Source organism: Oncorhynchus tshawytscha, linkage group LG31 (genome assembly GCF_018296145.1).
Source record: "Oncorhynchus tshawytscha isolate Ot180627B linkage group LG31, Otsh_v2.0, whole genome shotgun sequence".
Classification (NCBI taxonomy): domain Eukaryota; kingdom Metazoa; phylum Chordata; class Actinopteri; order Salmoniformes; family Salmonidae; genus Oncorhynchus; species Oncorhynchus tshawytscha.
In genome coordinates this window covers 29,476,275-29,488,707 of record NC_056459.1, presented here as the reverse complement: position 1 = coordinate 29,488,707, position 12,433 = coordinate 29,476,275, and the positions used below count along the sequence as shown (strand labels likewise).

Sequence of the window (12,433 nt, the reverse complement as noted above, 5' to 3'; positions counted from 1 at the left end):
CATCTCTAGAGACACAGCTTCACCCCATCTCTAGAGATACAGCGTCACCCCCATCTCTAGAGACACAGCTTCACCCCATCTCTCTAGACACAGTTTCATCCCCCATCTCTAGAGACACAGTTTCACCCCATCTCTCCAGACACAGTTTCAGCCCGCCATCTCTAGAGACACAGTTTCACCCCATCTCTCCAGACACAGTTTCATCCCCCCATCTCTCTAGACACAGTTTCATCCCCCATCTCTAGAGACACAGTTTCACCCCATCTCTCCAGACACAGTTTCATCCCCCCATCTCTAGAGACACAGTTTCACCCCATCTCTCTAGACACAGTTTAATCCCCATCTCTAGAGACACAGCTTCACCCCATCTCTAGAGATACAGCGTCACCCCCATCTCTAGAGACACAGCTTCACCCCCCATCTCTAGAGACACAGCTTCACCCCATCTCTAGAGATACAGCGTCACCCCCATCTCTAGAGACACAGCGTCACCCCCATCTCTAGAGACACAGCTTCACCCCATCTCTCCAGACACAGTTTCATCCCCCATCTCTAGAGACACAGTTTCACCCCATCTCTCCAGACACAGTTTCATCCCCCATCTCTAGAGACACAGTTTCACCCCATCTCTCTAGACACAGTTTCATCCCCCATCTCTAGAGACATAGTTTCACCCCATCTCTCCAGACACAGTTTCACCCCATCTCTCCAGACACAGTTTCATCACCCCATCTCTAGAGACACAGTTTCATCCCCCATCTCTAGAGACAGTTTCACCCCATCTCTCCAGACACAGTTTCATCCCCACATCTCTAGAGACACAGTTACACCCCATCTCTCTAGACACAGTTTCATCCCCCATCTCTAGAGACACAGCTTCACCCCATCTCTAGAGACACAGCTTCACCCCCCATCTCTAGAGACACAGCCTCACCCCTCAAATCCAAAGTTACACACATGCTGGCTAGATGCTTGCTGTCTAACTATTGGAAAGCAGTCACCACACCACTGCCATTATGCTTTACATTTGCACTAGAAAACTTTACCTGAAAGGGTTTGATTGGTGAGGGGTGTAAGTGTGTGTCATTGTTTTACTGAATTGTCCCATTTAGGTAGGGGTTAGTCAGTTAGAACAAGACTTAACTAGGGTCTCATTTTGGTTCAATGTGTATGAATGCAAAGCCATATATGTAATGGTTTAAATATCTGCTATTTTACCAGGGTGAAGCTCTAGAAGCAAAAAACAAACATTATATCCATCCTGTCCTTACAGAAACACACACACGCACGCACGCACGCACACACGCACACACACACACACACACACACACACACACACACACACACACACACACACACACAGAGAAACTAGCTCTAGACGACATAGTCAAAGAATGTTATAAAAGAAAAAATGAAGATGCACTGCCGTGGTGTTGATCTGAGAAACCCTGTTTTATTAAAAACAATAAAGCATTTTCAAATCTTATACAGGGTGTCTACTCACTCCCCACCACCGCCACCACCATCCATCTGACTTTACCATCCATCCATCCATCTGTCCATCACCCGCACCCGCCCTCCAGGTAGGAGTTCCTCTTAACCACAGATCTAGGATCAGATTCCCCTACACCCACACCTAACACGAACCTTTAGGGGGATCTGAACCTACACCAGTGGCTAGAAGCAACTTCTACATACTTCTCCTACTCTGCCATATCTTCTACCACCTAAACACACCTGAAAATCTAGTTCAATCAGAGAGCTCAACAGGTGTACCTGGTGGGGGCCCCACCCCCGGCTCCAAGACCGACCGACATACCTCCACACTGTCTCTCAACCAAACTCCCAACAAGTGGGTGGGACTTGGACGTGCCACAGATGTGATTGACAGTGTAGTTGTCCAATGAGGAGCAGAGTCAAGATTGTCAGAGCCAATCAGCAGGGAGCGCACTTGATAAGGAACTGCTACATTTCAGTAAAATGGGGTTTCAGCCATAGAGAATGATAGAGGCCTCTAGTGGCCAAAAGGTAGTATTAGCATGGGTAGCGCCATTGAGGGATTCCAACATTTTAATGTAGTCAACTGGGTGAGACTTCCAACTTCATTGAATGATCCCCCCCTGGTGACCCTGTTGGAGTCATGTCCAACTGGGTCATCAGGAGGGACCAGCCAATAGTGAAGACGACAATTGACTACTTTAAAATGGAGAAAGCATGGACAGCGCCATTGAGGCTGTCACAGACACTATAATGGCACAGATACAAAGACGAGTCCTCTACCTATCTCTATGGCTTCAGCTCACTGTGTGTTTGTGTGAGTGTGTGTGTGTTTGTGTGTGCAACCTGGCTGAAAACATAGGTGTATCTGAAATGGCATTCTATTCCCTATATAGTGCACTACTTTTGGTCAGTGCACTATGTAGGGAAAAGGGAGCCATTTCGGACACAACCAAAAAGTCATGTCACCCAACTAACAACCTCTCCAGATGTGCAAATTGCAAGATTCTCTTAAGTAGAACTCCAAAAACAGGAACCCTGGACATTTAACATGGGATATATCAAATTAACTTATATGATATTTCTATACACATTTACAAACACACACACACACACACACACACACACACACACACACACACCACTGAGAATCACTATCGTCTTAGTTTCCTACTCAAATATATTGGCTTCTCTATATCATCAAGGGGAAACATCTATGCAACAAAAGTATTTGGATACACATGAAACGTATATCAACAAGTATGAAATACATACAGTCCTCCCTCACCTTCAGGAGAGTGCCTGTCTGTGCAGGTACTGTATTCCGTGTGTGTTTGTGTGAGTAGTGTGTGTCAGGGAGCCTGGTGGGAGGAGCTATAGGAGGATGGGCTCATTGTAATGGCTGGAATGGAATCAATGCAATGGTACCAAACACATCAAACACCTGGAAACAGTGTGTTTGACCCTGTTCCATCTATACCATAACAGCCATTACAATGAATATGTCCTCCTATAGCTACCCCCACCAGCCTCCTCTGGTGTGTGTGTACTTACACATACCTACATTCATGCACACTTCCCGTACATACATTATGCATATGACACACGTCAAAAATTCTGTGTCCAGAGCATCTATAACTCTCTCAGTCTCGTCCACAACATACCTGTACATAGTTCCTGCCTATTCCCATCCTTTGTCCAATCTCCTTTTGGACTTGATTGACATTTTTGATTTCCTTGAAAAGGCAGTTATGTATCTTTTTTTTGACCACACCCATAATTTGAAGAGCATGTTCTGATTGGAGTAAAGTGCCTTAACAAAAAAAAAACACTCTTCTGCTTTCATATCGTCCTCTATATTCCTCTGTTTTCTTTCTCACTTTCTTTCCCTCTCCTAACTGGCACTCGCTTCATCACCTGTCACATTCATCCCTGTCAGGTCAAGTGACTTGGTGACCCCATGACATCATCATTCCTCTATGACATCATCACGACCCCTTCACTGTTCTAAAGTCCTGCTGTCACAGAGTTCTACTTCTTCCTCAAGGTAAAATAACAAAAACATACAGTACTGTGTTAATGAAGAGAGACCAACAATAACAATAACAATAACAATAATAATAATAGTTGTGTTATCATCAGTTGGTGAGTGTGACAGGTGTGCAGACGCAAGTGCTTCAAGACAACATGCTGTCTCTCTCTAAAGACTCAACAGTGACTCTCTGACTGCGTTCCAAATGGCCCCTATTCCCTATACAGTGTACTACTTTTGACTAGGGCCCATAAGGATAGGAGCCTTAGTAAAAGAAGTGCACTATATAGGGTATAGGGGACCATTTGAGACACAAGCTCTTTCTTTCTGCCATAAAAATGTAAAGGAAAAGGTTGCACCAAGTAAACATCATCTTCCTCTGAATAATCCCATAGTTCATCAACTCAGTGTGAATGTAAATGTATGTAGGGTATAAAGGAATAACATAAACATTTTACTTAACCACCCTGGATCAAATTATACATACAGTATGTGACCCCTGACCTCAAAGTTTTAGACAATCATTTAAATATATCATTATCAACTCAGAACATTTCAAGAATAATAACAAAATGACTCCACTGTCACCCAAACATAACAAAGGAAGGAAGAGTTCTCTTTTTATGGTGGCCCAGTGGCGCGGCCTGATGACCTCGCCTGGCTGGTCTGGCCCTGCTGGGTGACATCACCTAGCTGAGTGGTCGAGGTGGATGAGTGTCGAGGCATCTGGTGACCCCTTGTTTAGGATTAGATGTGTAGTTCTAACCTTCTGTCAGAGACACATAAAGGTGTTATTATACCTCCTCTTCTATTCGCGAGGGTTTGAATTTGTTAAAGTCATTTTTTTGACTGTGTTTTATCTAAAGACGTCTTGAGTCGCTCGGGATAGATGACATCATATCAACTCAGTCTGCCACCACGGCAACGGGTGGCGTGGAGAGTGATTCCGTCCAGACATCCTGAACACTCTCGTCGGTAGTGCCCTCTACCAGGAAGTGATATCACTCACCGGTCTACATTATGGAAGCTTAGTCATCTCCTAGGCCCTATAGGAAAGCTAACTTACATATTTCATTCAGTTGTCCACCTGCAGCCATCTAATGACCAGAGAGGTATCAAGCAGCGCTCTTGCATGCCACAAACCCACCAATAAAACACATACTATACTTCACAAAACCCCTTGCCCAGAGACTTGTTGACAAATCCAAAGCAATTGCACCGTTTGCTTGTTTACGTAATGCCGAACGCATCAACTACAATGTTATTTTAACATGGACTTAATGTAAGGTGATTACATGGGTCAAATTTAGCCTACAGTAATCCGGATAGAAAATATAAACAAGAAAAAAATCAAAAACAAAGTCGTTAAAATAAAACATTTATGAGGGCATTTCTTTTTTTCCATCTCTCCTCCAATCCCCATTTGAATTAACAGTCTTGTTTTAATCTCCTGCCTTCACTACTTGCCTATATTTGACCTGCCTTCGATGCTGATTTTTACCCCCTGAGTGATAAAGGAAGGTTTGGGTAGAGTCAACTGGGGCACCTCCTCGCTCCTCTCCACCTGACGGCCCTCGGGGGCCGACCACCTCCTCTTGCGGCTCGCCGGCTTGGCGGCGCCCCTACTGGATTCTGAATCTCCAGGCTGGCCTCCTTTCAAATTGGCCCCCCCTCCGATGCCAAACCTCAGTTCCCCATTCTCTGAGGTGAACTGAACACCTTCAACCACCATTCCCCCACTGGAGCCTCTATGGCCCACCCCGTTCTCCTGCTCCCCGTGCCTGGCTGACCCCCTTCCACCCCGGGAAGACCTGGAGGGTTTGAGGGGCCCGTGGATGGAGCCCATGTTGCAGCTAGTAGTGATTTCCATGGCCTGGTTCTGGGTCTGCTGGGTCTTCTTCAGGGAGCCGTTCCTCAGGTTCTTCAGGGTGAGGGAGATGCAGACGTCCCCCACTGAGAGCTTGGTGCAGGGTAGTTCTAACAGCTGAGTGGTCCGGTCCGGGCAGCACGACGACCAGCCCTGGCCGAATACGAAGAAGGGATACTCCACCTGCACCTCCACACTCACCTGGAGGAGAGATAATAAAAGAGATTGAGAGGAGAGGAGGGAGAGATGGAGAGAGAGAACAGACTATCAAAACCAATCATATAGGAGACAACACCTAAACTATAGCCTATCAAAACTAATCATATAGGAGACAACACCTAAACTATAGCCTATCAAAACTAATCATATAGGAGACAACACCTAAACTATAGCCTATCAAAACTAATCATATAAGCCTATAAAAGCAAAATATTCTATTGAGAATAGTGAGGCAGACTACAGAATTGAGTGCAAATGGCACATGAATGGCACATTTACAATATGGACAGTCCAGGTATAACAGACCATTTCATATACAGTTGTATTTAATGGATTACATAAATGGGAATCTAATAATAAAAAAACAACATTCTTTTCCATTTATACAAAGTGTCGGGTTAATTGCCACAGTAGATTGTACTGAATGCTTGTGAAGAAGATACCTGTTCAAAAAGGACTAAGTTGTTCCCATGACAATACCAATCAGAGAACGAACACATCGTAAAAGAATTTGGTTGCAGGTGAGACTAAGATGTGGCTATTAGTGGGACCAATAATGGTTGCTATGGAGATCAGCTGTGCGGGTGAACCCCGTGTTATCTGATGATATTCCAACAGGCTACATTCTGTAGGCTGCCCGTTAGCCTGTCCATTGGCACATAATGAAAGGTGTGGAAAGGTGTGTGTTAATGTCCTCCCACTGCTAAACGGCATAACAGCCTAGCCTCTACGGTCATTATACTGTATCATTATATTACAAGCATTATATTAAACAAGCCTCTTATCAACAGTATTTTTTAAAACCTTTGTCATTTGTTTGAAGGTTTTATTTAAGAGCGAGATCAGTGTTAGAAAGACAGGACGAGGGTGAAAAACACAGATTCCAACCGATGCGGACTCTGGCATAATGTGTGCCGGGGTCAGTGACTAACCACTTTATTATGCCCATTGCATGCCCTGAACATTTAATCATTTCCCTAACGAACAATACATCCACCCCCTAAAATATATGTCCATTTATTATCATCCATATAAGAATTCACACAAGAAGCTCAATAGCCTGCATGTAGCCTACAACTGATGCCCAGTGGACTTGCTGTCTAAAATAGCCTGCATGTAGCCTACAACTGACGCCCAGTGGACTAGCTGTCGAAAATAGCCTGCACGTAGCCTACAACTGATGCCCAGTGGACTTGCTGTCTAAAATATCCTGCACGTAGCCTACAACTGATGCCCAGTGGACTTGCTGTCTAAAATATCCTGCACGTAGCCTACAACTGATGCCCAGTGGACTTGCTGTCTAAAATATCCTGCACGTAGCCTACAACTGATGCCCAGTGGACTTGCTGTCTAAAATATCCTGCACGTAGCCTACAACTGATGCCCAGTGGACTGGCTGTCTAAAATATCCTGCACGTAGCCTACAACTGATGCCCAGTGGACTGGCTGTCTAAAACATCCTGCACGTAGCCTACAACTGATGCCCAGTGGACTGGCTGTCTAAAATATCCTGCACGTAGCCTACAACTGATGCCCAGTGGACTAGCTGTCTAAAATATCCTGCACGTAGCCTACAACTGATGCCCAGTGGACTAGCTGTCTAAAATATCCTGTACGTAGCCTACAACTGATGCCCAGTGGACAAGCTGTCTAAAATATCCTGCACGTAGCCTACAACTGATGCCCAGTGGACTAGCTGTCTAAAATATCCTGCACGTAGCCTACAACTGATGCCCAGTGGACTTGCTGTCTAAAATATCCTGTACGTAGCCTACAACTGATGCCCAGTGGACAAGCTGTCTAAAATATCCTGCACGTAGCCTACAACTGATGCCCAGTGGACTAGCTGTCTAAAATATCCTGCACGTAGCCTACAACTGATGCCCAGTGGAACCTTCGGTCTAAAATATCCTGCACGTAGCCTACAACTGATGCCCAGTGGACAAGCTGTCTAAAATATCCTGCACGTAGCCTACAACTGATGCCCAGTGGACTAGCTGTCTAAAATATCCTGCACGTAGCCTACAACTGATGCCCAGTGGACTGGCTGTCTAAAATATCCTGCACGTAGCCTACAACTGATGCCCAGTGGACTAGCTGTCTAAAATATCCTGCACGTAGCCTACAACTGATGCCCAGTGGAACCTTCGGTCTAAAATATCCTGTAAACACAAAGAGGCGGATGGAACAGATCAGAACTTTTAGAATGTTGATCAAATATTTGCTCACATTATAAGCACAGCAATGGCTACATGGTAACACACGCGTCCCAGAATGCAAGTAGCGGGAAAACACCAGTCTAATGCGCACCACACATGCCAGCGGTTTCATATGACAGAGATGGAAATACATACAAATAATACACGTTTATGCGTCAAGTAATCCAATATGAGATGGGTTACCAATTGGTGATTTGACACGAAAATGAAATGTAATTCATTCATTGTGAAAAATTCATAAAGAGGGGAGATCTAAAATATTTGTATGTGAATGTCTGTCTCAGCTGACAGCCCCCTTCATCTATTCCAGTAGACTAAACCATTCAACCTCTGTCCTGAACACATCACTGAACCATCACCATGGCCTGTTCTCTCCCAGATTCATGGTAAAGAGGTGCCTAATTCCAGTCCATATGATAGGCCAATAGTATGCAACGCCCAATCACAGATACCATCCTATGGTGGGGTGGGGACATTCCAATGAGTTGGGCCCAAGGCTTTTGGAACTGAATCTGTTGTATTTGTATGGAACCCCCCCGAAAAGGTGACGACTCCTCTGAAACTTGTATGGGTCATAGAGCAAAATTACTGACGCCTTTGCGTTGTTTGCGTGAGTCTCCCCTTTCAATGCTTATTAGTTTGTCGCTCAAACAGTTTGGGTTTTACAGATGATTTGATTTGATGACAAATCTTGTCCGGATCCTCTCCTGTGTTGACAAACACCACCTTCACAAGCCCCGGGTGCAGGCTTTATATCGGTGGAAAGAGAGGCTTGAGTTGCAGCCACAGTAAGTCTCTAGTATAAAACACACAGGGAGTTATTCAATAATCGATTGACGTGCGCAGGCCCTGGTTAGCACCTCTGCCCACTTGTGAATATCAATGTTATATTGATACACAAACATGATTTAGCGTTTGTTTGTTTTGATATTCATGAAGTTATATAAACAAAAGCGTTCTCTTACCTGAGCGCGGTGTTCACCCACGGAGAACTGTACGATGGCAAAGTTGGGTGTGTGGCTGTCGTCGATACGTTCTACGGTGGACGAGTCTATCTTCAGCTCGCTGCTGATCTCAGCGCTCTGGATGAAGTCCTCCGTCTTCAGGTCCTCCACATGCTTCAGCTCCCCGTCCGCCAGTTGGATGATGGAGCCCTTGATAAAGTAGGCGGGCAGCGAGGAGCCCGAGGGGGCCGAGGAGGGGGCCTGGGGGGTTGGGACCACCGGGAGGTGTAGCTGGGCCTGGACCATGCTCCCCCCAGCCCCAGCAGGGTAGGACAGAGGAGGGTAGGGGGCCGGGACCTCAAATAGATGCTCCTCTCTGGGGTTAGTGGTGGTGGTGGTGGTGGTGGTGGCGATGTAGGCGTGGGAGAGTGTGGCAGGGAAGGGCTGTGGTTGACTTGTGGTGGCTATGTGGGCAGTATGGCCAGCCTCAAGGCTGGTGGCCCCGGTCCCACTGACGGGGATGAGCAGGTGCTGGGACAGACTGGTGTGGTACTGTTGCCCCCCTGCACCCCCAGACAGATAGCCGATGATGGGCTGCCCACCTGGGCCAGCCTGGTAGAAGTTGGTGGAGAGTTGGCCTAGGGAGATGGGCGATGCATCGCTGGCATTGTGTGTGGGCTGGATGACTGTGTGAGTGTGGGGGGACATGGAGCTGACGGCTGCCTTAAGACTCTCCACATTGAGCGCAGGGGGGAAGGTGAACGTGGAGGAGGAGGTGCGGTACACAGGTTTACCCAGGAGGAGGCTGCCTTTCTCTGGGTGCAAGGCAGAGGAGAGGGGTAGTTTTTCGTGACTCTTATGGTCTTGTCCTCCGTGACTGTTGGGGGCAAGCATGAGAGAGGTCTGTAGCCCTGAGGCATCATGGGAGGTATAGGTCTCATAGTGATGGTGGGAGCTCTGCTGCTGGTGGAGCTGGTGATGGGTGGAAGAGGAGGAAGAAGAGGAGGATGATGATGGGGCTCCTTTGCTTTCCTTCCTCTCAAAGCGGCCTCTCTTCTCCAGCTCTCCGTTGTGCAGTTCCCTGGGCCGGCCCTCCTCTCTCTTAGTCAGGGTCTCCTCGGAGCCGGAGCCCGCATACTGTACCAGCACCTGGGAGCCCCCGCTGAAGGCCAGGGTGTGGTGGGGGTCGTGGTGCAGGTGGTGGGTCCCTCCGTGGGGCAAGGGGGCAGTCCGGGGGGCCACGTTGTGAGAGGAACCAGAGAGCTGGACGCACTGGGGGCCAGTGTCCGATATAGCCAGGCCTGGGGGTAGGGACTGGGGTGGGGGCGACCTGGACCCACAGAGTGGTGCTGGTTCAGCTTGGAGGTGATGGTGGTGTTGGGGTAGGGGTCAGGGTGGGAGCGTTGGGATGTGGAGATGGGTAGAGGGGGGGGCTGGGAGGAGAGGTAGCCAGCGTAGGGGCCTGGGTAAGGGGAACTGATGACCTGAAGGTTGTGGGGAAGCTGGGTGTAGTGGATGGTACCCCCTGGTGGGGACAGAGGAGAGCTGTACATGGCAGGGAGCGATGTGGTCACCACTCTGGACTGATGTGATGAAGAGGAGGAACAGATGGAGGAAGGGACCAGGAAGTCTGAGTGTGTGGTGATGTTGGAGCATAGTGGTTTGTACTGGGGCACGTCAGACTCACAGGGAGTGCTGGTACGCAGCCCACCTCTACCGCCATCCCCGTTACCTCCACTAATGTCTCTATTGTGCCCGCCAGCTACACTGGCCAGCCATGTCAGGTTCTCTCCTCGCTGGGTCTCGCTGGCGGGCGCCATCAACAGGGGCCTCTCATCTGCAGTGCTGGCTGGGAAATCTCTCTTCTTGGGGGGCAGACACTCGTTGCTGCGCTCATGGTTGGACTTCATACTGTTGTCTTTTCTCTCTAGACTTTCTGTCACATAGACACACGTTGCTCCCACGGCAACAACAGGTGTGCCTGTCTCTCTTTTCACACTAACTCTCTAGTTCTTATGTCTCTGCCTCGTTCACATTCTCTTTCATTCCCCTCTTTGGCTGGCTCGCTCGCTCCCTCTCTCTCTCTCTCTCTCTCTCTCACTCTCTCTCTCACTCTCCTTGGCCTGGTTTTCCTCGTTGACAGAGTAGGCCCTCCTGCTGGTTGTGTGGGTGGGTAGGACCAGGAGACTGGGAGACTGGAGGGGGTAGGTAGGTAGGTAGGTAGGAGGGTGTAGGAGGTAGAGAGGGGGGGAATGGGTAGCTCAGCGTCTGTCCAACGCCTGGCTCTGGCTCAGCAGAGAGCAGAGAGCGGCACACCTGCCGTTGCCGTGAGAGCAGCCCGAGTCACACCCGGCGTTGTCGTGGAGAGAGGAGGAGAGCCGTCCGTCAGCTTCATGCGGAATCATTTCCCTCTGTGAGCAAGCCTTCTGGACAGCCTTCTGGACAGCCTTCTGGACAGCCTTCTGGACAGCCTTCTGGACAGATGCAGCAACCTGGGGAGCACAGAGAACAAACATGTTAGATTAGGCTCTCTCAAACACACACACACACACACACACACACACACACACACACACACACACACACACACACACACAGACAATAGAAAAATGTCTTTATCATACAGTGACCCATTACAACAAGAGGAGAGAGAATTGGGGTTAAACGGCATTTCAATGCCCACCCTGGGAAGATGAGAAGCACGCTTACATGTGTGTGTTTGTTTATAAGCATCCATTTCTGCCATCTGTGAGCATCGTGTGTGTGTGTGTGTTGCGTCGGTGAGAGCAGGGAAACACTCAGTGTGAAGCTTATTAATAATGTTCATGCAGCTACACACACACACACACACACACACACACACACACACACACACACACACACACACACTATTATTAGGATAATTATTATGGGCTGATTATGTTTATCCTTTAACATCATGTAGAATAGGTAGATGAAAGAGAGCATTCTCATCTCATCAAGACATTAGCTTCATTGTAGATAAAACCTTTATCTGTGCATTCAGCCTAAATTTGACCAGGCAGTTACAATGCTTCAATCAAGAGAGTTACAATGCTTCAATCAAGAGAGTTACAATGCTTCAATCAAGAGAGTTACAATGCTTCAATCAAGAGAGTTACAATGCTTCAATCAAGAGAGTTACAATGCTTCAATCAAGAGAGTTACAATGCTTCAATCAAGAGAGTTACAATGCTTCAATCAAGAGAGTTACCAAGCTTCAATCAAGAGAGTTACAATGCTTCAATCAAGAGAGTTACAATGCTTCAATCAAGAGAGTTACCAAGCTTCAATCAAGAGAGTTACAATGCTTCAATCAAGAGAGTTACAATGCTTCAATCAAGAGAGTTACAATGCTTCAATCAAGAGAGTTACAATGCTTCAATCAAGAGAGTTACAATGCTTCAATCAAGAGAGTTACAATGCTTCAATCAAGAGAGTTACAATGCTTCAATCAAGAGAGTTACAATGCTTCAATCAAGAGAGTTACAATGCTTCAATCAAGAGAGTTACAATGCTTCAATCAAGAGAGTTACAATGCTTCAATCAAGAGAGTTAGTGCAGTGTTTCTACATCCCAGTGGTAAGCCAGCCACTAATCTTTCCCGCTTGGGCCTTCCTCTCCTCCTCTCTCTCTA

The 12,433-nt window shown here is 47.3% G+C and overlaps 1 protein-coding gene across 1 annotated transcript in view; it reads right to left on the bottom strand.

Moving 5' to 3' along the window:
- Nucleotides 1-1,431: 1,431 nt before the first annotated feature.
- Nucleotides 1,432-12,433, bottom strand: part of LOC112241190 (ataxin-1) — a 185,160-nt gene continuing 174,158 nt past the window's right edge. Inside the window, 3 exon segments of the mRNA XM_042309829.1 lie at nucleotides 1,432-5,597; nucleotides 8,800-9,877; nucleotides 9,880-11,270. Coding sequence (XP_042165763.1) covers nucleotides 4,989-5,597; nucleotides 8,800-9,877; nucleotides 9,880-10,688 — 2,496 coding nt within the window. The 5' untranslated portion in view covers nucleotides 10,689-11,270 and the 3' untranslated portion in view covers nucleotides 1,432-4,988.